Here is a 27,202-nt window from a genome sequence, read left to right on the forward strand (position 1 = left end):
AATGCAGCTGTTTTCTCACATTTTAACATACTCTAATACTAGTTATTATTCACTTCATAGAGATAATATGAAAAAAAACAAAACAAAAAAACCCAAAAAACAAAAAAAAACAACTTTTTGTTTACGAAAACTGTTAAATACAGTCTAATAACAACTAGCAATTGATTTACACTCAAACATGCCACTGCACACAATAGATTAATGAGGTTATGTCCTTCTTAAAAGTAGAGAAAATTAGATATTCAAAACAGGGAAACTTGAACAAATTCTACAAATGGCAACCGTTCATGGATTGATTGATTGATTGATTGATTGATTGATTGATTCATTCATTCATTCATTCTTTCTTCTGTTTATGTCACCAGTTTAATTATTTTATTCAGATTATGTCTTAGTATTCTTTTCATTGTATTGTTTGTCAGGTTTCATTGTTTTTTGTTCTTATGAATATGCAATTCTAAACCTAATGGTGTATATAAACATGGTTAATGCTGACATCAGTGTGCCCTGGTATACGTAAGTACCTTTGTTTCTCTTACACACACTTCAATAAAAAATATGAAACAAAACCTGTTACTGCAGATCAGGTTTGTCAAGAACAACAAAGTTACAGTTATGGTATGAATTGCAGTGTTTAAGATGATGCATAAGCGTCCACTGTGTAGGCTGATATGGAACTAAAACAACCAAAACTATGAATATACAAGAGAACAACTGTAGAATAACTGTCCACTGTAGTGACCACTATGCATGAAAGGGTTAAACCCAGATTTTATGCAATTCAATAGAATATTTGCAAATAAGTTGCAAATATTTCTTAGAACATAAATACACATATGCATGACGCATGCTCAGTGTATTTCCATCCTTTAGTCCCAACCTCATGCATTGTTGTCATCAGCCACATGACAGGTTTGCTCAGGCTATAAAGTCAGTCAGATGGAGAGCCATATGGACTGTGCAGAAGTCTGAATGAGCATCATGCACTAAAAAAAAAAACTAATGCAGCAAAAGTATTAGCAGGATTAGCTGATGTTGGCTTTATTGCAGTTATTTTTAGATAAAGTGCATTAATGGTTTCCGGGGCAGATACGAAATAGCTGTACATTTATTTTGGCACAAAATGTAAGTGGATTTTTTCTTCTTTAGAGAACAGTTTTCCCTGATATGGCCAGAATCATTCCAGCAAAGAAGGTTGATTTATAAAAACCCACAGGGCTGCTATTTAGACTGACCTACAACACTGGAGCGGAGGTAAATGTTGGAGCAAGTTTATATGTTTGCTGCCTCTATAGCTCACAGTAACAGCCATTTTGGTGTGTTTAAAGTAATCTGTTGTAAATCAAACTAAATACAGAGAAAACACAAGTCAAACTTTGAAGAATCTGATTATCTTAATAGATGCTTTAGGTCTATTTTCTGTGTTTGTCATTTAAAGTGTGTTAATTAGTTATATGACGTCATCTACAAATACATAAAGGCAGTATTTTGTTTACTTCATAGTGCAATGTTAGTGCAACAAATATGAACAAAGCAGCTATGACTTTGCGATTAAGTATTCTGACGTTGCCATAAACCTTTGATTTCAACTTTACTTGCAATTTAGCATTTTTATGGGACAAAATGGAATGTAATTCACACAACTCAAACCCCACCTTCTCAAGAGACACCCCTATGACCCACAGACTTGACTATAAAGACCTTCAAAGAGATGGAGACGCCCAGGTGGAGGTGTAACTGACTGAACAGGACAAAATTGTGCATAAAGTAGCATATGGCCCAGGTTAATTGTCCGATTTATGTTCGTTCTGGAGCCCTGAAAGCGTCTGTATCTCACTAGAGTCTACTTCACAACCCAGAGAAAATGATACCTTCACATAAGGACCAGAAAATAAAAACACATCTGACTGGTTAGGTGTGACTTGAGCTGAATATTTGAGAACACAGCCTCAGGTCTCCTCTTTGCCATAAGTTTTCAGAGTCACATATACAGTCATTTGACAAACACCCTGCAATGTAGATAAATACAGTGAATACAGCTAAAACTAAGTTAAATGTTGCCATTGATCATGCTATTACTCCATGTATGTTAATGTTAAAAAGACATATTGGTTTAGCTACACACAATGCACAGGATGTGACATCAGTTCAGTATGAAATATGGCTGATCTGTGGGTGTTACGAAAAGTCAGTCGCTGTTGTAACCAAGCTTCTAATAGTTTTGGATTTTTCATTATAGTTCAGTTTTATTTAGTTTTGACTTTTTTTTCTCTAATTCAGTTAGTTTTAATTCGTTTTTAGAGCAGGTTTGCTAGTTTTTATTTGTTATTTTCTAAATGCTTAGTTTTAGTATTAGTTTTAGTTTTGTCGTATCTTTTCTCTTCTTCTCCGTCGTATTCAGATAAATCCCAGACAAGACTCTGCTGCTTTCTCCCAACTTAGTCTCCATGTTTCCGGGTAGAGTGGGGACCAGAAGACGACTGTAAACCACAAGTGACCACAAGGGACGGACCGTGACATGTCGTATGGTGACACAAGCTAAAATTGCTAGAGCGAAATAAATCGATTTCGTATCAATCCGACATTGACAAAGATGAAAACGAAGGGAATTTTATCCATAATTTTTATATGTTTTAGTTTTGTAAACACACAATACAGTTTCAGTTAGTTATGTTTTTTTTTTTTTAATTATAGTTTTTATTTATTTCAGTTAACGAAAATGTTTTTACAATTCTAGTTTTTGTCATTTCGTTAGTTTTCGTTAACGATAATAACCTTGGTTGTAACGAGGTCACATGTTTAATATGTCTGTAATAACTTAAGAATAAATACTCCAACCAGATGCTAAAGGGGAGACAGAGGGAAATTATGCTTATTTTTCATCACACTTAGGACAGTCATCTTAACAAACTACTTCAATAAATGCTGACATGTTAGTTAATTAATTAATTAGTTGTTACACACATCTGAGGCCTTGTGTTGTTTTCTTTTTGTTTTTTGTTTTTTTTTGTGTGTGTGTTTTACATAACTGAAAACTGCAAAATAGAATATAAAAAAAAAAAAATGCTGACATGAGCATATTGCAAGTATTATGTTATAATACCTGATAGGTTCTTTTAGTTTTAGGTGCATTTTTCCTATAATCAATACCCCTTCCTCAATAGGGTCTGGTACCGTCTGCAGCTCAGGTAAAGTTTTTCATGGTTATATAAAAATGAATTAAATATAACATAAAAGAATTTAACCCTTTCATGCATACTGGTCACTACAGTGGACAGCTATTCTACAGCTGTTCTCTTGTATATTCATGGGTTTTGTTGTTCTTTTTTTTTTTTTTGCACATATCTTTATTAAAGTTTTAAGACACTACATATCTTTCTGACATGAATTGGTAACATTATGTAGATCTCTCCTGAGCATATACCCCCAGAATCACAAGCCCTCCCCATAGTTTTCACACAATTTATCAGTAAATACATGTTTCTGTGAGTCAAAAATTAACCGTGTGGTGTCCAGCTGAGTGGACATTTTTGCAACTTGATGAAAAACAGGTTCATAAGAATTTTTTTTTTTTTTTTCATTATTTTTTTAAATGTATTTTTAATTTTTTTTTTTTTTTAAATTATTTTAATTTTATTTATTTATTTTTATTTATTTTTCAGAAGAAAATTTTCCAATCGCATTGTTTTTTTCATGCCTAAAGAGGAATAAAAACATTCAGGAAAAAATTTTGATTAAGGTTCTCATAATTCATGCAAGGGTTAAGGAAATATGGCATTTCAATTTTTTGCACTTTTATGCTTCTTTTGTTTCACTTATTCCTATTTTAATGAACTGCATCTCACAGTCATTGTAAATTGTTTTGTTAAAAGTGCTTTTTATTTTATTCACAGAACGCATTAACAGTTACCCCATCCAGAGAGGAAAGCGGTCCACGTCGGTGGGGAAGGGATTCCACAGAGTTCACCATGTTCTTCTGTTGTCCTTCAGCCTGGATCAGCACCTAAAACCAGAGTCAGATCAGTCAGGATTACAGTAACCTTAGATGAGCTGACTCCTTTGTTTGTTCTGCTGGGGTTTTTTTGGGGGGGAAATCAGTCTGCACTTAATCATTTAAAAAAGAAAGGCCAGTGAAATTTGATAAAGTAGTGAAAACGTGGATTATCGGCATCTCACAGTGAAACAGAAAGGAAAGAGTGTGTGAGTGTTCTACTTCAGAATGATGAACAGCAGGAGAACAAAGAGAGAGAAAGTAAACGGAGACGGATGAGGTTTCTTCTCTGACCCCAGGATGTAATTACTGCTGAAAGTGCCACTGTGGAGCAGAGCCACCGGAACACTTTGGCTTATTTAATGAGGGTGAGATGAGCTGTGATTAATTTCCGCCACAGACACACTCATACCTATGAAAGCACTGCAGCAGTAACCCTGGTGTCAGACCTACACTATTTGTTATTCCTGTAACATTTGATAAGGAATCAGTTGTTTATTTTGCTACTGTTGCTTGCTTTGATTGAAAAATAATTTAATTTGTTCTGGATTTGGTTAATTACCATATTGGAATTCTTACTAATCTGAATCATGGTTAACGCTTTTGTTTTCATAGAACTGGTGAGGTTCTGTATGAGGGAGATGTGGAACGGACAGAACTTCTCACCAGGACAAAAGATGCAGCAGATGCTATGTATCTTTATCTGTTTGGACATAAAATCCTTTTTTTTTGCCTGGAAAAGGATTCATTTCCCTGCTAAGAGTCCATCCTTGGTTGCCATCCTCATTAGTGGTTTGGTCTATTGTGTGCCATTACACCTATCTGTAACCCATTCATTTTATTGTTGATTACTCTGTCACTTATTTTATCGAGTTTGCTCTGTAAAATTTCAGAAAATGGTGAAAGTGTTTCATAAAGTTAAATAATAATAATAATAATAATAATAATAATAATAATAATAATAATAATAATAATAATAATAATAATAATAATAATAATAAAAAGATATTTGAGTACAATGTCCTCAAATATCTTGTTTGATGCAAATACCAAAAAGTAGGTGTCATTCTCTCTGCCCAGATATTTTTCACATGTAAGAAGCTAGATCAAAAGGATTTTACCTTTTTCCTGCAACTAAAAGATTACTTATTGATTATCAATTGCTTAATTTAATAGTTGAAACCTAGTCGATGAATCATTGTAGCTTGTGATTCTACAACACCAGCCACTGATTATTACATCAGAAACTCCACTCAAGACTGAAACTTTTGCAGTCTGTGGGAGAACACTGATCTGTAGCTTTCCCTATTTTTGTGTTCATTGAAATGTGAGTCGATGTACAGGATCAATCTGTCACAGAATGTATAAGAAAAGTAAAACAGTAAACAAAGATGGAAACTTTCTGAGAGAGTCACTGGTGCATGTGTGGATCATATCGTTGCAAAACTGCCATTTTGATAAAGGACTGAGTTTCAATTCAAAATAGAAGTGAGATCTTTAGCTCAAAGTGTTGTTACTTATTTGCTTTGTGTTTAGAGTTGACACTGTGAAGGAAATTCTGCACCAAGCCTGTAAATACTCTTTAACATTCTTATAGAGAGAGGTTGGCTAAGGGTGGATTTTTAGAATAATGTAGCCATGTAAAGTATATAGTAGTATGCAGTATAGTTTATAATATAGAATAGTACAATAGAGTATAGTATAGTCTAATGTACTATAGTGCAGTGCAGTACAGTACAGTACAATACAGTACAGTATAGGATAGTATAGTATAACATAATATAGTATAGTATTGCATAGTACAGTATGGTACATTATAGTATAGTGTAGTACATTATAGTATAGTACAGTATAGTATAGTATAGTATAGTAAAGTATGGCACATTATAGTATAGTACAGTACAGTATAGTACAGTACAGTGTAGTATAGCACAGTATAGTATAGTATAGTATAGCATATTATAATATAGTATAGCTTAGCATAGCATAGTATAGTATAGTATGGTATAGTATAGCAAGCATAGTATAATATAGTATTGTATAGCATAGCATAGTATAGTATAGTACAGCATAGTATAGTATAGTATAGTATAGTATAGTATAGTATAGTATAGTATAGTATAGTATAGTATAGTACAGTACAGTACAGTACAGTGCGGTACATTATAGTATAGTATAGTATAGTATAGTATAGTACAGTATAGTATAGTATAGTATACAGTACAGTACAGTATAGTATAGTATAGTATAGTATAGTCTAGTCTAGTCTAGTCTAGTATAATATAGTATAGTATAGTACAGTACATTATAGTATAGTATAGTATAGTATAGTATAGTATACAGTATAGTATAGTAATATATTTTAGAAGATCTGACCTTATGTTAAAGGTGTCAGTGTACCGTATTGTATTGAAAAGAGCTGCATTTTTTCACAGCCATGGAATAATGTGTCACTGTGAACGTATGTGACCACTAAGGGGAGTAGTGAGTCACTCTACTGTTCACCAAGTAATCTGTCTACCTCTAAGAAAATCGAGTTTACATCGTCATAGAAAATAAAGAGTTCTCTGATTCTGTGTGAAGTCTCCCACTGATCCCAACACAGCTGATGAAGTCTGTCAAAATCCTCATCCTCCATGTTTTTTTATCTCCATTTCTTTGTCCTCAGAAGACTGACAGCCCGGAAATTGAATCTGCTAAAAATAAATCTAGGTGTTTAGGAGCTTTTTGTGTTTGCTGCATCTGAACCTGCTTGTGTTTGCGCACATGATCTGAAGTGCGATAGCGCTGTGTGTCTTTAATAAGTCTTCTCCTGCCTTTCCGTCGGTGAACGTTGATGACTCACCGTCTCCTGAGACTTGGAAGTGTGAGAGTGAGGCACGATCTGAGTCTGTGAATGTGAGGGAATGTCTGTGTGAAACACAGTAAAGTAGAGAAACAGACAAATTCTGATTCTTTATATGTTTTCCTCTCAACCCATAATCATGCACTACATATGTACTGTGTCTTTCTCTGTTCATACTGTCATACACACAAAACAATACTTTACAAATGTGTAGAAATATGCATGAAGAGTCACAAATTCATGTTCCAATCCACAGACAAATGAAAACATCACAGCCTGAATAAACATTAATATTTAAGCTGTATTCTTAGCTTCAGCTTTGCAGATCATCGATCAGAAGCTTCACATGCAAGCAAAGGTCTAAAAATAAGTGTTTAATGTATTCATTCAATTACAGGTTGGTAAAAGTGTCAGGATCTTCTTACACTTAGACCACGTTGTATTTTCAGGCAGGGATTTGAGATTCAACATCCACAGACATGCGTTATGTTTTAATACTAGTGCAAAACTGGGAAATCTGGGATTTGAGCAGATTTATGTGTGATTTCAAAGTTTTTATACAGAGAGAGAACAACTTGTCACATAACTCAGTATAGTCCTAAAATGAGGCTGAAAAATATTAGCCTACACCAAACAACAAAATCGTACTATATAATGCACATTTCGTCCCCGCCCCATGTCCGGTGTCTATCCGGCGCGTCTTTGTCCAGACACGTGTTGCAGCATAGGAGAGCATACGGGTGCAATGCCGCTGATGCACCACGGGAGGGCGCTATCATACGGGTACAATGCTGCTAGTATTTTATAATTTAAAAAGCTGAGAAAACTAAGACTGCAAACAAATGTGGCCCAAACCCATTTTTTGCCCATATGTGACCTGTATCCAATATGTTAAAGAAAGTATGAACAGCACAAATCTGATTTTTTCCCAGGTCACTTTCATATGTGATCCTAAATCTGATATGTGTCTGATATTTTGCAATGCGACTTCAGTCTGAATGACCAGGTCGCATTTATCCGACCCTTAAGTCATTGAAATGTGACAAACATCACAATTCTTTATCACAGGTGTGTTACTTCCGTAAACACAGTGAGTGCCTGCATGGTTACGTATTATGTCAGGACTTTTTTTGCGCACTTCAGGGTTGCATCCAGTTCATACTCAAAACTGATAGAAGTCGCATTTAATGTGTGATATGAACGAGCACCCAAAAAACATTGGATTTCACCAAAAAATCCAAATTGTGCATTAAGACTTGTTGTCTGAATGTTGCCTTTGTCTAAACTGTTACCTTCTTTCACACAAAATAAAATAAAATGAAATAAAATAAAATAAAGAAACATACTATTTTCTTTTGTTCAGAAAAGGTATAGTTTTTAGATGTTATGGCTATACCTTGTCTGAAGAAGAGAAAATAGTATATTTACATAAACAGAAGACAAAATGAACGTCTTTAGCCTTAAAATAAAGTAAAATAAAATAAAATAAAATAAAAATGGTCACCCGAAAATATAAAATGATGGCTTAAATTTTAAAAACTTCAACAGTAAAAAGAAAACTAAACATGATCGTCTGAAAAGTAAAGCTGGCTTAAATTAAGTAAAAAAAAAAAAAAAAAAGAAATTGCTACTTTTCACAACTAATTAACAGCCAGATGGAACCATAAATATCTTATAATAAATTTCTGCTACTTTTGTGTTGATATATAACTTGCATTATGCCCTGTTTCCTCTCAGCTCCTGGTTTTCTCAACGCCCTCGACTAAATCTCACCTCCAGTTCTGTACAGTTCTCCACAGGTGTAATATCCAGCCTGTATGATTTCTGCTTTTCCATTAAAGAAACAGTGTGAGAGCAGAATTCCCTGCAGCTGCTAAAGAGAAGGCAAACATTGCATTGTTTCTGCCTCAGATCCCTTCATAAAAAATGCATCCTTAATGTGCTTCATAAGCTGTTTTTTTTTTCCCCTCACTGCTCTGTAACAAAGAAAATCACAATTTAACAAAGGAAGAAAGTGAGACTCCATATCCTCTCGTTTTCTGCAAACCCCATCTATCAGCCTGCAGACACTGCTACACAGTAAAAATATCGCCTGTGCATCTTGGGAGGATTTATTCCTTTGTAATAGTCTGGTAATTAACTATGGTGATATTTTAAACATGACCAGACTCACGCAAGCAGAAAAAGATCTTGTTAAGCTTCACTGGCTGGCAACTTTATGAATTATGACTGTTGTCTGTCATATGACGACTTCTATTTTTAGACATTCCACTCAAAACGTCTTAGAGTAACATATGAGATGGACAGGCATGAAATAGATGCAACATGCAGAGATTAGAGAATTTCAACCACTGTATAATCAGAATATAGACACTCTGAATACCATAAATCCACGGCTTTAGCTCTATATTAAACTGTCTCTTCCATGAAAACACAGTCCAGATGGCAGAAAAACTGTTATGCACTGTGTTTCAGTAAATGCACATACATACAGGGTGGGGAAGCAAAATGTACAATATTTTGAGGCAGGGATTGAAAGACAGTGTATGACCAATTAGTTTATTTAAAGTCATGACAATTTATTTGCCACAAGAAAATTGACATAATAGAAAATGTTTTTATTCTATGTGTCCTCCTTCTTTCTCAATAACTGCCTTCACACGCTTCCTGAAACTTGTGCAAGTGTTCCTCAAATATTCGGGTGACAACTTCTCCCATTCTTCTTTAATAGTATCTTCCAGACTTTCTCGTAATAGTTTTGCTCATAGTCATTCTCTTCTTTACATTATAAACAGTCTTTATGGACACTCCAACTATTTTTGAAATCTCCTTTGGTGTGACGAGTGCATTCAGCAAATCACACACTCTTTGACGTTTGCTTTCCTGATTACTCATATGGGCAAAAGTTTCTGAAAAGGTATGGATAATAGTGTTAGGTATGATTATGACATCAATATGTGTTTGGTTTCAAAACAATTGACGGAGTGCCTGCTGAGAAAAAACAACTAAATGTTCATTGTAAATTTTGCTTCCCCAACCTGTATAATGAGCACATTTATGAACCAAAAACTTATTTTCTATTAAAATTTGTACATGATTGTATTTTTTTTAATCCATGTGAGTGAAAACTTAATGTAGTTTTGTCTTTCTGCTCTTTTGATCCTATTTTTTCCTTTGTCTGTTTGTCTGCCCGTCTGTTAGCAAGATAACTCATGAAGTTATGGATGGATTTGGATGAAATTTTCAGGAAATGTTGATACTGGCACAAGGAAATAATGATTAAATTTTGGTCGGGGGGGGGGGGGGGGGGGGGCACTGATCTGCCTTGGTGGAGGTCTTGGTGGAGGTGCTTTTCTAGTTTTTACCTTTGTCTGTTTGTTTGCCTGTTTGTCTGTTAGCAAGATAACTACAAAAGTTATGGACAGATTTTGATGAAATTTTCAGGAAATGTTTATACTGGTACACGGAACAAATGATTACATTTTGGTGGTGATCGGGTGTGTGTGTGTGTGTGTGTGTGGGGGGGGGGGGGGCACTGATCTGCCTTGGCGGAGGTCTGCGCTCTCCGAGTGCTTTTCTAGTTACCTTCGCCAAGGAGGTTATGTTTTTGCCAGGGTTTGTTTGTTTGTTTGTTTGTTTGTCTGTCTGTTTGTTTGTTTGTCTGTCCGTTAGTGTGCAACATAACTCAAAAAGTTATGGACAGATTTGGATGAAATTTTCAGGGTTTGTTGGAAATGGGATAAGGAAGAAATGATTAAGTTTTGGTGGTGATCGGGGGTGGGGGGGCCCACGGGGGGGGCCACTGATCAGCCTTGGCGGAGGTCTGCGCTCTCCGAGTGCTTCTAGTTTTTACTGTATTCTGTCTCTTATGGTTGAGGCTTAGTTTATATGTGTGTTCTCACTATACACACACACACACACACACACACACACACACACACACACACACCCTAGTCAGTTGGGGTGGGTGGGGGGTGGATCTGCCTTGGCGGAGGTCTGCACTGCCTGAGTGTTTTTCTAGTTTTATGTTTGTCATTTTCATCATTCTCACCGTCATCGTCATCATCATCATAATGTTCATTAATAGAAGCTACAACATATGTATGTGGACATTGTAAAGCTGGAATCCATGGACCTTCAAACACTACAAATATATGATTTCTTTGGAAATTACTCTATTAAGCGATTGCATTTGATACAGATGACGTTCTTCAGACTTTTTTGACCATGTCGGGGAGATAGGAGCCAGCTGATAGTCTGTCTACCTTTTCTGGCGACAACAGATTAATCATGACTGTGATTAATGTTTGTGGTTCATCTGTGAGACTGCCAGCAGAGTATGTAGGGCTTTTTATAATGAGGTGGTGGAGAGGTCATCTCTATATGATCCACTGATCTACAATCAGAGCTGGACTTCCCCTCACAAAACACTGTTCTCTGTTGCTTCCACATACCGAAAGGTTTACAAGTCAAAAGCCTGAAGCTTATTAGGCCACATTTTGCAGCAGAGTCCAAGTCTCATTAAGAGCCTGCCTGAGCAGAACAGGGCTGAAGGCTTCAGTAATTATTATTACACTAGTCCTTAGTGGTTGTTAAGGATATCGGATCCAATTCACAGTGTCCTCTTTATGTCCAGACATATCATGTAATTTCAGTTGGGTGTTGTCTGAGAGTGTCTACTGACTCCTCTTCAAAGGAGAGACACTGAAATTTTCACCACTGGTGTCTCCCTGAGAGCAGTAATTACCATAAAAAACAAGATAACGGATAGTTTTCTTCAACGTTTGAGGGTCTCATTTCTTTTGCTGTTTTTTTTACAGCAGCTTTGGTCCTGCTCAGAACAAATATTTATTCTATGTAAGACCTCTGTGTTCTGTACATCTTAAAAAAGTAGCACCAGTCTGGGCTGTTTTCACATTTGTTATTTTTAGCGAAATGTTGGATGATTTACTTTAAAATTCTGGTACAAATGGAAATTAAATTCCATCTCAAAGAAAAAAACAAGTGGCAAAGCTTACAGAAACAAAATTTGTGTGATTGGCAAAACACTTGACCAACATATTGTTCTAAACCAATCAGTAAAGAAATCAATCAATTATGTTTCTTTCATCAGCTATTTTGAAGTTGAGGAGCAATGAATGTTATTTCAGTACCAATACTGTCCTTCTATCATCTGAGTATGAACAGGTTTTATACGGAAAAAGAATGAATAACGGATGCAATAACCCCATCTGAAATGATTATGCTCAAAGCTGAAGTCAGAAAATATGCTCATAGTTCTGAATCATCTTCCACATTGGCAAGCAACTGTTCATGTTGATAGATTTCATAATGGAGCGATTTTTCTTTTTTTTTTTTAATTTTATTTTTGGAGTATCATTTGTCCTTTCTCAGTAGTGAAGTGTCTCTAGAGGTAAAAACACCACCACACACTGACAGGAAGCAGAAGATTATTATTTTGAGAGTCTATATAGTGTTTTTTTTTTTTTTTTTTTTTTTTAAGAAATGCTATATTTATGGCCTTTAAAGTAATAACTTCTACATCAGTACAGCTCCTTTCTAGTCAGACCCATCTCTGCTCAGAGTGTTTTTTTTTTTTCTTTGCTGCCAAAAAAGTGTTACATAAGTTGAAATATATAAGAATTATTTTGACAAATATATTAAAAACTACCAACAGAAGTATATGAGCAGCAACAACCACACATTCAAGTTTTTTTTGTTTGTTTTATTGATACTGATGTAAAGGAAATAAGTTTCAATGCTTTGTGATTTGCCAAGCAAAGGATAAATGTGTCTGTTCATGTCTCTGTATGTATTTCTGAGACCTTGGTCATTGCTCTGGGGAAACACTCACATCTTCAGTGCATGAGTCATTGCAGTCGTGGCACACAGACTGATGAACTCCTTCCTGAACCTAAATGAACACTGAGAGCCGGTGGACAGGCTGACAAATTGATTCCTCATCGTGACCTCATATGCGGACCACTGAGGAAACTTTATGCAGTGATGCAGGGAGAGTATTATTAGACCTGCCGTCCTCCTCTCTGCGGCTCTCTGAGGATTGGCCTAGAGCAGCAGTTTAACATGCAGCTCAGGAAACCAGCAAATGATGGTTTTAAGTCACTGAACAAGAAAATCTGTATTCTTTACATGAAACGTGGGTCAATGACGCTGTAATGCTGTGACTTTTTGTGTGTGTATGTGTGTGTGTGGTGTCCAATTTTTGGCTAAACTTTCACATTATTTGTATACATGTCATGGAGCATAGGTGGAAGTGGACAAGTGGACGTCACCTCTGTAATATGACAAAATATTTCGTGAATATATCCTTATAACAGAGCAGATTGCTGGTGTAAATGCTATGCAATGAACACAATTAGCAGGCAGCAATTACCAAGTGTTTCTTATTAATTATGACTTGTCTGGCACAAGTTTCCCTAAACTTTACATGTCTTTTATGAGTTCAAGATTCAATAATTTATCATAAAATGTTTTTTTTCCTGTATGTTATTATTTTCATTTGGTGCGTTAATACTTTTTACAATAGTAATTGTTGAGTACAAACATTTTTTTCCAGCAGAAATGATTGACTTGAAGATTATATCTTTAAATAAATGCAAAAAATAAATACATTGGCAATATATTTAAATTATAATGATAAGAAATGCGCTATATCACAGGTATCAAACATGTGGCCCGGGGGCCAAATCCGGCCTGCCAAAGGATCCAGTCCGGCCCTTGGGATAAATTTGCGAAATGCAAAAATTACACTGAAGATATGAACAATCCTTTAGTTCAGGTTCCACATTCAGAACAATTCAATCTCCAGTGGGCAGGAACAGTCAAATACTATCATAATAACATATAAATAAGGACAACTCCAAATTTTTCTCTTCATAAATATAAATATTTTCATGTATTTACACTAAAATAAAGTATAATTTCGCCGAAAATGTGAATAACCTGAACAAATATGAAAAACCTGAAATGTTTTAAGAGAAATAAGTACAATTTTAATAATATTCCACCTGCTATTAAATGTTTCGTGTATTTGTAGATCCACTGTGATCTGTAAGTTATAATGTACATGTGTAAATGATAAACTGAATCATAATATTGTTAAAATGACACTTATTTTTTCAGTTTGTTCATGTTATTCACATCTTTTGAAAGGATAGTTTGTAGATGTAAACCTGTTCATAACATAAATTTACTGTTTTGCTCTAAAACATAGAGAGAAGTTTGGAGTTGACATTATTTATATATTATTATGTTATTATTTTACTGGTTCGGCCCACTTCAGATCAAATTTAGCTGAATGTGGCCCCTGAACTAAAATGGGTTTGACACCCCTGCACTATGTGATACATTTAATATACTTTTTTTGAGACACCAAAATAAATGCTCTTCTTAATCTTTATTAAAAGTTGCTGCTACCATATATAAGAGTTGAAAACAAATGAGTGCATTAAAATATCCTCTTCATGTACTCTTTTCTGCAAATGAATTGGGCTAAACACGCTGGTGGTGTTTTCTGCAGATGGATGAAAGCATCGGGAAATATGGAAAGTGGGTGTAGTCCGAAAACAAAAAGTAACAGGATCAAAGCAGACAGTGTCCAGGCTTTTTCAGCTTCTCCATTTACAGAAAAAGCTCTGTCTTTTAATGTCACAGAGCACATCACAAAGCATTACCTTTAATGCACCTGAATGTCTAAAACGCCGCCAGGAAACAAACCATTACTGACAGCAGCAGCTGTTTCAGCTATTTAACCACGGAGTCGAGAAGCAGTATTGAAAGGCAACACAGGATGAACTCAGGCCATGGCTGTAGATTTCAATCAGAGGTTTGCATTACACTGAAGTTGTCTCAAAGAAGATTATGTAGTTTGATTCTGTTAGACACTGACATCTTCTTAAACATTCTCTGTGTGTATGAGCTTAGAGTTCATATATAACTGAAGGACTTTTGAAGTCCATGGGATATATCTTGCATACATCTTTATTAAAAGAGAGAAAAAAAAAAAGTTTTTTACATTCATTGTGATCATGTCTTTAAAAATTCCATAATTATTTAATTATGGAAAAAAATCACTTATTAATAAATGATTAATAAATAATTAATAAATGACTAGATACAAAAATGTAAAATAAATAACTGTCCAGATTTAATAACTACCTTCTAATTATCCAAACAATAATAAAGTGAGCTTAATCAAAAATTGTGTTGATTGTGTTCTTTTTATTAAGTTGAGACTGACAGATATTTACTATTTGGTAATATATCAAATTTTATACAGAAAATCACAAATTGAATCTGTGTCCGAGAAATAGCTTTCAACTAAATTACCCATTACACAAACACTTCTGAAGGAAGTGTGTTAATCCTAAATCACATGACCTGTTCCACATGATGTCATTTCCTCCTGAAGAAAAGACTACTAAGACTCCAAGGTATGTTCTGTCTCCTTTTTCTCAGTTATTTAATATAAAGTAGTGTTTGAGTCAAGTGTGTATTTATCACACTCTTATGTCAACAGTGTTACTACAACATCTGTATAAATAACTTTCAATTTCAATTTAACTCACTTGTAAATATGATATTAGAAGAATCGTTCTGTAAAAATGCCACGTGGTGTTATGGTTATGTTGATTTTAGGCCTGAAAACAGCAAAAATGTCAACAATGTTACCCTGTAAAGGCAACTCAAAAAGTCCCTCAATTATATATTGACCTGTATATCCTTCTGAGACCCAGGAAAGTGAAGCTTTTGACTTTTTTATACATTAAATAATTGTCTTGGTTGGAACAAGCATGATGCAACATCTTTTTCAGATACATTTTTAATTTTTTCATGGAATGTTCTTTGCAGTGTTTTCTTTCTTTCTTTCTTTCTTTCTGTCTTTCTTTCTTTCTTTCTTTCTTTTCTTTTCTTTTCTTTTCTTTTCTTTTTTTTTTTAAGTGAAGCTGCGAAACTCTGCAAAAGGACCAAAATGCATTGCTGGGTCTCAGGAAGATATATTATTTTGAATGTTAAAAATCCATCACAATGAAAGTATAGCATCTGGAATAAAAAAAAGCTATATTTTTTTCATGTTTAATGCAGGGGTATCAAACTCATTTTAGTTCAGGGGTCACATACAGTTCAATATGATCTAAAACGAGCCGGAGCAGTAAAATATAGCGGTAAAATAAGTAAAGACAGAGATGGAGATGAAAGTCTGATTTGATGGTGTACTCACCTTGGCGCTGCTGTCAGAGTGACGTCGAGAACATAACTGTAACTGTGTCATCCATAACTCCTGCTCCTGAGCGTCTGATGCTGAGAAGAACAGAAAAACACAAAGACACAGAGAGATGTAACATGAAACTGTGCAAAGTCCAAAAACTGATACCCATGTTTCTGTACAACTACACTATAAGAATGTGGCCATATTTATTGTTTTAGAGTCATTTCCTTCCATGTGCAAAACCAACAACCTCTGAAAAGTTGCATTAGTTCCAAATCCACTGTTCTACCATTACACTATTGGATTATTCTCTCAACACTTTTTTTTTTTTTTTTTTTGTATTTTTATCTCATTTATGTCTTTTCATCTTGTGGTGTCTTATATGTCTTGTGTTTCGTGTTATGTCTCATGTTTTCATCTCGTTGCACCTTTTATACCATGTTCATCCTATTACACATTTTGTCTTATTTTTAAGTCATTACGTCTTATACATTGCTTTTGTTTTGCTGTTATTTATGCTGTTTTCATACATTACATTTTTTGCTTTGTTTTTCTATGTCATTTTCATTTCATCTACATACATCTGTTTGTCTTATGTATTTCACATTTTTGTTTTACTCTTTTCTTTAAGTCATTTTTATCTTATTTTGTTTAAATCTTGTTGCATCTTTTACATGATTCTCATCTTTTTGTGTCTTTTCCATTTTTTTGGTTTCGGTATTATGATCCTATTCTGTATTTTTGATGATTTGACATAATGATAATTTCTAATATTGACTGATATGAGCATTTTTTATGAACACAACATTTATGGCTGTATCACTGTCGCCAGCTGTTTTTCAAAGACACTATATCTTTGAAAAAAACAATACAGGGTACTGGTTTCATTATTTTACCCTTTATAGGGCACTCATTGAAATACTCAGAAATTCAAATTTTCAACCATAGTGTGTTACTGGACATCGTCATCTACTTCCTCTTGCCATAAAACATCTGAGCACTACTTGCTAAAAAGTAAACACATGCAAAAAATAACTGTTATAAGGTCATAAACCAACAAAAATCACTCATATTCACTATTTGCAGCCACAAAATTTCTATAAAATCTCTCTGAATCACTATATAATGTTTTAAAAACCAACATACTTCTGGACCTCACTGAGGCACGGGATTGGTACCATATTTAATGTTTGAAGAAATTACCAAAATAGACACTTACCCGATAAAGGGCTAAGGAGTAAGTCAACTACTGACAACATTTCTCTCAAATTCCAAATAGAAGTATTGTCATTTCTGGCATTTATTTAAATAAAATGCCAAAACTGCAGTGTCTTGACTTGGAAATTTGAGCTGTGATACCATTTTTAATTTTGGCTAAAATTTACTTAGGGGGTCAAATGAGTGGCCATTTTTGTCCAAAAAAAAAGTTGTAAGAAATTCATAGAACTGTGTTGAAATAACACTAATACAGTTGTGCACAGACTACTGATATTATTTGACAGTGGAAACTATATTTTCAGAAATATTGGATTTTGAATAGCATGTGTATGTGAAAACTTTTGCTGGTGATGGACGTGACATTACCCATGATGATCTGGTCAGTACCAGTACTGTATTAGTAATAAACTTATATACTTACTATTGCTAATTATCCTCTTATCCATAAATGTTAATATTGTGGATCTAAACCAATAACAGCTTAACAAAAACACAAAATGTGGCAGTGGACGGATGTGACATGGTTGTTACAGATCCCATCATACTGATGCTCTGCACCCATGTCACCGTTTCCACAAATGATCCCTGTGCAAAAACTAGTATCATAATTATTTATTGTATAGTTTATCATCATACTAAAGAGTAAATAACAATACAGAATTGTTATTTCTTTATAAAAATGCTTATTATTAGAAAACTGTTGATTTAAAAAGTGACATGTGACATTCTTAATGTATGTATTGGCGTAACATAAGCAGGATGGACCAGCACCATACTCCATATTGCAACCTGTAAAAATAAAACATGTGATATGTAGTATATAATCTGGTAAGAAAAAGTGGGGAATCTAAAAGAATAGAATATTTGTTTTTCAGGTAAATTCAGTTAAAATATAACTTGGCCATTTGTGACATGAAAATATATCATTAATTGCAATGAAATTGGACATTTTTTGACCTGAAACATAGTTCATATGACCATCAACATGTTGCAACAGAACTGAAATCCTGTAAATTTGCATAACTTGCATTTACCAACACAAAGTTCCTTTGGGGATTCACTTATATTGATTTCTTATGCACAAAGACATAAATAAGACCTCTAAGCAAATTTTAGCTGTTTTCAATCACCACAGTTTAAATCTCATCCTCCTCTTGACCACATTCTAGATGTTTTTAATGTTCTTCAGGTCTTGTTTGTTCTTTTTATTTTGCAGACTTGTATATTGTCAGCCATCTACTGTGTTATAAAAGTCACCTGTTGTCACATTCAACACTTCATCTCTGTGTTTTTATGTGTTTAATCCGTAACTCTAATCCTCTTCCTCCTTCTGCTCTCCTGAAATATATATTTTATCTTTTGTAATATTTTGCTGAATTCTGTAAAGCTCCAGATTAAAATGTCAGATGATATACTCTACTCATACTTCTAAAAATTTACAGCTATGCCTTCCAGAACACAATCCAACTCACAGTGCTCGTGATTAAACTGGGACGCAAAAAGTGCTACAGATACAACCTGGGAACAAATTGAAATGTATCATCTTTACATCAAAATACAGTTTATATGTAATTATGAATATGGATCCTATGCCTTCTTTATTTAGAAATGGGATTTACAGTTTGTGAACATTTTCTAGAATATTATTTCATCCATTCTACATTGTTTCTCCAGCGTTTCTGTTTTTATCTCAGGTGTCAGTGAACAATTCTCACCAAGTCTCATGAAAAAAAAAACAAAAAAACCTCAAGCTAGAGGTGTTATAAATGTGCAGCTGGAGACAGAAGAGGAAAGATGAAATGGTTTTAAAAACAGCAGAATTGTGCCACAGCATGTTCTTTATTCTTTCTACCTGACATTACATAGCACTGAATTAAATAATGTTGAATCCTACCACACTGCAATAGGGGGTGAATCAGTGGTTGCTATTTTATGTGTGTCTTTCATATACTGGATGTTGACATGACTGACATCGGCCTCTGTGGTGAAGATAAAGATTCCTACTTCAGAGATATTCACATATCACTGGGCCATTATTACTTGTTTAATTCTTTTAAGTGCCATCATCATGTAACTAATTCTATTAAAGTGCTACAAAAAAACTAATCATTATTTTCGTTGTCAGTTTGACAGTGTCTCTGCTTTTCTTCTTTAACCAATAAAGACCCGAACAGCCACTGGTGACCAAAATCTACTTATCTAAATGTTTAATACCTATTGATCTGCTAATCCTATCAATGCATGTGTTAAATGCAGTTTGTCATCTTTTCGTGATCATCAGATATGACCCAACTGCACGGTCAGAGGCTCCGGAGTGAATATGGAAACACCGTCATCTTCTACAACATTGATTCACCAGTAAAACCCATGGATTTTGATCAGTGATAGTGGATGGATGCACTGAGTTTATGATCCGGTTTTGACGACTTGCTGAAATATTCACTTTTTCTTCAGTTTTCCCTGTTTCTGATGTAATAACCTTCAATTTTAATCTGAGCTTTTATGAACATCTATATGATCAGTAAATTAAATATAAAAAAAATAAATGATTTACACAGAAAAACGCAAATTAACCCTAAAACGCCACACTCATCATATTTGATACATGAGTTTTGAAGCCCTCCACATGATCAGTGTGATTTTTTTTTTCTTGAAAAACCTGATGTATATAATTAAATACATGCAATACACTGATAATCCACCAGGGGGGAGAAATTCATTCACCAGAGGCCTTTCCAGTGACACTACAAGATTGTCATTATTAAGGAAGGAGGCAGAACTTTGCCAGTTTTGAAAATTACCAATTTGTTTGTCATGTTTGCATTATATTATGTCTTTGTTTGTTCAAAAACAATATATTTGAGCATTGAGACCTGATGTATCAAATATGATACAAAATTGAAACTCATACATGGAAATTGATATTTGAAAAAAACTTTTTTTTGTTATTCAGAAGGACCAATAAAGGCTCCAGTTTCAAATAACTGGAATTTTCTGCCAATGATTTAATGGTACAGGCTTGCAGGGTTAAGCAGAATGATTATTACAGTCAATGGTGACAAACCCCTTGAAAAAGGTTAAATATAGAGGAAAATTAATTTGGAAACTGCCACAAAAGTACAAGTTACAAGTTAAAAAACAAAACAAAAAAATCTAATTTGGAAAATAAATAGTTCTCTCCATAATAGTGTGTCTGAAAAGAAGTTTTTGCTCCTACAACACAAATCATACTTGACGGATCCTTTTTATGCTTTACAAATGAGTTTAAAAGAAGCTGATGTGATTGAACACAGGCCTGTCAAATATCCATCAGTGTCACAAAGATGCAGAAGAGAGTAGCGAGGAGAAAATCAGAGCTGTCACATGTGGACAGTCACGGCCGCATGGGGAAAAGCTGTGACCTCTGTGGTCAACCAATCACACACTATTCTCCCTGTGTCAGCTTTTCTGGATGTGGATTGTGTGGCAGTGGCAAACTACAGCTTCGGGCTTCACAGGTAGATTTCAGCCACCAAGAGAGATTTTTAGCCCTAAAATTAGAACTTCATCAACCATTTAAATCTCAAAGAAGGTTTAAGATGAACAAAGAGAGTGGGATAAGGTAGATGTGTGCATTTCGCAAATAAACATCACACACCTGAACACTGATTTATACATTCTGTGCACGGAGTTGCTGACAACAACATTCACACTCAATAACTCTCTCTAAGCAGTCGACACATAAGACAAATGACGAGCACAGAGGAAGGCGAACACTGCGTCAACAATCACTTGAGTGCTCCTTCAAAGGGAAATACTGACCTGAAGGCTCCCCAATGTTCCTCTAACAGAAAGTCTCACAGAGGAGGCATCTAACACTCAGCTCTCTGCATCTGAAGCCAAACTTCAAACAGCTACGTTTCATTGAGCTGCTGTTTGTCTGATTCACATGGCAACACATGAGACATCACCCTCAGAGCATTAAAAATGTTCTGTGTAGATATTCTGACTAGTTGCAATAAGGGTGTTAATGATTTAACACAGTATTGTTGGTTTAATATCCATAATTACACCTTACTTGATTATTACTGTTTATTGATTATGATTATGGTGTCAGTGCAATAAGTGTATTTGCAAGAGTCTTATATTCTAAATAAAATGTGATTGTGTCAGTTTTTTTTGGTGTCATTGGACAAAAATTCCATAGTCAAACATATTGTAATTCAAGTGGTCTGAGTGGAAACAAGATATCCAACCCCTACTATGTAATCTGTTTTGTGGCTGTAGAAATTCTACCCATCTATATCATAATACTGGAAGGTTTCAGAGTGTCAGTGTGCACAGTTCTGAGAAGTTGAGACGTTTTGAATTGGCCGATTTGGTACCTACAGCTGAGGAATAGTCCCATCTCCACATTAAATATCTCTGCAAGTTGATAGGTCCAATATTTTGGGAGATATTAGTACTTTTGGAATAAAATAGCCTTATAATCACATTACGTTGCCCATGACGGTTGACCACGAAGTGCAGTATCACACTGCATGATGGGAAATGAAGTTAAAAACAGGAATGACACATATACTAACTGCAGTCCATGACAGCTGATTGGAAGCCATTACCACTGAAGCATGATGGGAAATGAAGTTAAAAAACAACTCATCTACTAACTTCAGTCCCTAGATATCGGTATTAATATGACACGCTAGTTAAATTATAATATTGCAAGTAGGAGTTTAACATATGATTGAGAGCTGGAATTACCAGTTGTTAAAATTTCTTAAGATGTGATTATGTTTCTCTATTTTGTGACTTGACATGGAAGCTGAATAAAATGGAATAGGAATGAACTGCCTTTTTTATGACCATATGAAGACATGAAAAGTGGACAAGGCAAAATACATTGCTATTTAAATGCAAAATCTTCAGGTTGAAGAATCTGTCAAATCCACTGTAGCTTCATCTTATTAAAGGACTAGTGTGTATAGTGATTATATCCATGTTTTCATTAGTCTATAATCACCTATAGCTACAAGTCATTGATATTTCTTCAGCTTCGAATGAACCCCGTCACATTAGAATACCAAGTATTGCCAATACAAACTGCACAAATTGGGCTTTGCTTTGTGTCGTAATCAAAACTAAATCTACATTATGGCCTCACAGTGTACAGTTGTATTGAACTTCTTCTGCAGGATTTCACAAAATTGCACCTTCTCTCCATAGTATTACCATGTACCAAAGTTATAACTGAGACCAGAACGGAGAACATATGTTATTAAGAACATATCATCTTTACCTCTGAGTTTGTAGAAGTCTCCAGTGGTGGATTGAACAGTAAACATGAAGGGGAAGTCATCACTGGAGACCACCATCGCACCGAGAAGAGGAAGGGAGCCTCGAGGAGGATTCTGGCTTTTATTGAGTTCATTTAAATAATATTTGAGCTGACCGACCTCTGGATCAAGTACAAAATATCTGCAGAAGAAGGATGACACACAGAGACAAAGAGGACAGTTCAGAATATATACGAGGATCTGAGGTAATTAAGGACCGAGAAACTGACAGAAGAGGTAAAAGGCAAAAGCATAAAAGTAGGACAGAGATAGAAGAAGAGTAGAGTGGTATTTGACTAGAATCGTACTTAAATAAAAGCCTTCATCACAATTACAACATGGGTAATTTAACCCATAAAGACCCAAACAGTGACTTGGGGCCAAAAGCATCTACTGATCTAAACTGTTTAACCCTTTCATGCATAGTGGTCACTCCAGTGGACAGTTATTCTACAGCTGTTCTCTTGCATATTCATAGGTTTTGTTGTTTTAGTTCCATATATTCTCTCTGTAGCACTTTGAGATTCTGCTGAATGAAAAGTACTTTATAAATGCAACTTACTATTATTATCATTATATCAGCCAACACAGTGGACACGTATGCATCATCCCATCCACTGCAATTCATACCATTTCTGTAACCTTGCTGTTCTTGATAAACCTGATCTGAAGAAATACATTTTAAATCAATTGTTAATTGTTATTAGACTGTAATTAACACTTTTCTTAATAAAAAAAAAAGGGTTTTTTGCATATTATCTCCATGACGTTAGTAATAACTAGTATTGGAGTATGTTAAAATGTGAGAAAACATCAGAATTAGCTGCATGAAGAATGTTTTTGTTTCATAGTTTTTCTTCTTCCACTCCTTTTCAAGTGTAGATGAATGATTTTGGAATTTGAATTTGCATTATTCTGTAATGCTCGAAATAAACAAAAAAATTAATGAATGAATGAATAGTTTTCACACAGTATATCACTTTCTGATGATGGGTTTTTAACTCCATGTTCTTTGCTTCAAAAATTAAATGCATGGTGTCCAGCTGAGCAGACGTGTTTGTAACTCCATGAAAAACAGGTTCATAAAAAAAAAAAAAAAAAAAAATCAATTACTTTTTTTAATGCCTAAAGACGAATAAAAACACTCAGGAAAAAAAATCTCGACTCAGGTTCTCAAAATTAATGCATGAAAGGGTTAATACCTGTTGATCTACTAATCCTATCAATACATGTAAATATTGATGAAAATACAGTTTGTCATCTTTTCATGGTCATCAGATATGGACCCATTTGGCCTCTGTAGTGAACGTGGAAACACCGTCATCCTCTACAACATTGATTCACCAGTAAAACTCATAGAGTTGGATCAATGACAGTAGATGGACACTTATTTTATGTTCAGTTAATGATATATTCGCTGAAAAAGTCACTTCATCTTCAGTTTTCTCTGTTTCTGATATAATAACCTCCAACTTTAATCTGAGCTTTTATGAACATCTACATGATCAGTAAATTAAATACAAGAATTACCTGATTTTCAGTGAAAAAAACACAAAATAAAGAAGATAATATATAACAAATGATGTTAAGTCAATTAAGAAGGTTAAATATGGAGAAAAATTCATTTGGGATCTGCCACAAAAGTAACACTGGGTCTTTTTGGGTTAATTAATCAACATTTAATATGGAACTAAACTGTTCATTTGCAAAAAAAAAAAAATCATCACCATTAACCATCATTAAAAATAAACCTGTGGGGAGTTATTCTCAACCCTAATACACAAAACTGTTATTGTGCATTTTCAAGGCTTTGCAAGTTCACATTTTACAGCAGATAATATCAAACACCTTGCTCTGTCAGTCAGTATCCAAGTGTTGCCCTTCTGAATTAAACCCAGTGTTATTCTCTCTGCTTTACTGGTACTTAAAGGACATACACAAGGCTTGAACAACTGGACTCCTAATGTTGCAAATCTTTACCCAAAATCATTCAACAGTATTGAAAACTGTGACTTTTATATTTTCTTTGGATTTCTGCAATGCACACAGTCAGCTGTGTGAGGGGAATTGAATTTCCCTTCATAGTAAATGAGAAAATCATTTGAAGCATGAAATATGTCTCCACTAGACCAAGTATTCATATTCACAAATGAAATCTGATTTAGAGAACCTGTCATGTGAGGTTTGGTTGTCCCCAAGTCCACATTTAATAGTCCACAGAGCTGAAGAGGGTTGGATGTAATTTCTTGCCAGTAGAATGGCAATTAATAAGATTTTGGTTTTCTGTAAAAATATCTCAACAGCAATCTGAGTAAAAGCTGTACTATTAGACTTTTTGAACCCATATATCCTCTGAAAATGTCATCATCAGATTAGTTCTTTAAGTTTTGGGTTTACCTTTGTACAGCTTTTCTGATTCTTACGTCACTATTCTACAGGGGTCTGAAAACAGTTTATTTAAATCCAGGTTAAAGACCCACCTGTTTTAAGCTGCATTGAAGAGAGTTTTTATTCTTTTAAGCTTAAAGTTTTCATCTGTTTTATCTGCTTATCTGTTTTATATACTTTTTATTGCCTCTGCTGTAATGCTTTTAATGTTTTATGTAAAGCACTTTGAATTGTCTTGTACATGAAATATGCTACATAAATAAACCTGCCTTGCCTTGCCTTGAATACTTAGGGCCATGTGCTATTTCAGATTTCCTTTTTTAATCAATCAGCAAAAATGTCTACAGTTCTGTTTTTTTCTGTCAAAATGGGGTGCTTGAGGGAAAAATTAACTTAAATGATTTTAGCAAATGGCTGCAATATAACAAAGAGTGAAAAAAAGAGTGAAAATTTTAAGGAGGTCTGAATACTTTTTATACCAACTGTATATAATTTTCTTAGCACGTCTATGGATTTCAGCTTCTTTACAATGTGTGTGTGTTTTTTTTTTTTTAATTCTTGTTTTATTGAGTCGAATTTAACCTTTTCTTTTGTCTGTCAGTTTGGTCTACTCAATATCAAAAATAAAAACACACTCCAGGGTATTGCAAAGGTGTGCAGCAGAATTGCAGGAGTGACCTTGAATGACCTTACACACATGCAAAAGGTCAGAACTTTGAATAAGGTGCAGTTGGTCCTGAAGCCACCCTCTATGGTCTGAGTTCACGCTGCTTCAGTCTGGTCGCAGATACGCCCTATCACATATCAGGACCAACAGGAACAAGAACTGTTTTATTCCTGCTGCTATCAGACTCCTGAATAGTGAATAGTGTATGATTTGTGTTTTTGTATTGGATCTGTCATTGTTTTTAATGTGTGTACTGCTGGCTGTACAATAATTAGCCTTAGGGAATAATAAAGTACCTTGAACCTTGAACCTTGAACAATGTCCATGTACATATATTGTGGCTTCCAGTCATGCACAAGGATTAAAATGGCAAACATCCGTGAACATAAAGAGGAAATTAAGAAAAGAATCATAAAAGAATCAATGGATACTGTTCACACTGAAATTAGTTAAAGGAGAGGAAAGATAAAACTACACAACAACAATTCACTATGCTTTTGCTCACATCAATTGAAAAAATACTAACATGCCAGTGTGGGATCCAGAAAAAATGTCATGGGGGGGGGGCTATATAAACATACATATGTGATATTCTTCTCCAAATTGTCATATTACTGCTCAGTAGGACTGCTTGCTTTGTTTATAGAACACACAGTACAATACGGTCATATTTCATAACACAGCGTACACTTTAATCTTAATTAACCCTGAGGCTTAGATGTAAACGTCACATGCTGAAAACTACCAACACAATCAGATAACAAATAGGTCAGTGCATCAGATGACTAGAAAATAGCTCAATAGAAAAGGCTTCAGACTGCAACATGGAAGACTGCGGTTCAATTCCTGGTCAAAGCAATAAATTTTTCTGCAGATTTTCAAACGGGGGTGGGGGGGGCAAGGCCACCGATATGTAAATCAGCCATCGCATGGACAAATGTTCATTGGAAACGTGCGTATTTCCAGACCTAAAACCCATAGATAATCTCTGGAGCGTGCTGGAGAAGACTCTCACATCATCAGTCGAAGATACTGGTGAAAAATTAATGCTATTGTGGATGTAAAAAAATGCTGTGACTTTTATTGTGACATGGCATTAGCATTGTGGGGCATACAGAACACCACAACGAATGAGTCTTATAATCAAAGCTAGAGGTTGTCTGATGAGATACTGCATGTAGGACTTTTTTTATAGTGTATATTTCCATATAGTGCAGTAGTTTTTACGTAATCCTTTTAACAAGCTAACAAATGGTTATGAAAACATAACCTCCGCGGTGAGGTAATAACCCAGGCGTCATATTTCTTATTCAGAGAGTGAGTAGCCTGGTTGTGAAAGTGAGATATAGACTCTTAAAAATCGCCTGCAGTACGATGGCGCTGAAATCTCAGAAGAAGCAAGAGAGCGTCCTCTGGGAGTCATTGTTGTGCTCTGGTTGTTGTTAATACTTTATCACTCCCTTAGTTTCTACGTCTCTCTCTCTAGCACACATACAAACCCACTAACACTGTGTATGGTATTGCCCAGTCAGCATTCCTGATCCGTGATGAG

The 27,202-nt window shown here is 34.8% G+C and overlaps 1 protein-coding gene and 1 long non-coding RNA gene across 3 annotated transcripts in view; one reads left to right on the top strand and one right to left on the bottom strand.

Moving 5' to 3' along the window:
* Positions 1-27,202, bottom strand: part of LOC115435701 (oxysterol-binding protein-related protein 10-like) — an 89,077-nt gene that overhangs the window by 48,435 nt on the left and 13,440 nt on the right. For both annotated transcript variants that reach the window (XM_030158293.1, XM_030158292.1), the window contains exons 2-4: positions 22,559-22,737; positions 16,078-16,157; positions 3,911-4,003 (exon numbers count right to left, since the gene is read on the bottom strand). In XM_030158293.1, the coding sequence (XP_030014153.1) occupies positions 3,911-4,003; positions 16,078-16,157; positions 22,559-22,737 (352 nt within the window). The remainder of the gene's footprint in view (positions 1-3,910; positions 4,004-16,077; positions 16,158-22,558; positions 22,738-27,202) is intronic.
* LOC115435702 (uncharacterized) lies at positions 4,194-21,737 on the top strand. Its single transcript, XR_003937730.1, has 3 exons — positions 4,194-4,206; positions 8,205-8,209; positions 21,598-21,737. It is a non-coding gene; the product is annotated as an uncharacterized LOC115435702 (long non-coding RNA).

The sequence above is a fragment of the Sphaeramia orbicularis genome, chromosome 16 (genome assembly GCF_902148855.1).
Source record: "Sphaeramia orbicularis chromosome 16, fSphaOr1.1, whole genome shotgun sequence".
Classification (NCBI taxonomy): Eukaryota; Metazoa; Chordata; class Actinopteri; order Kurtiformes; family Apogonidae; genus Sphaeramia; species Sphaeramia orbicularis.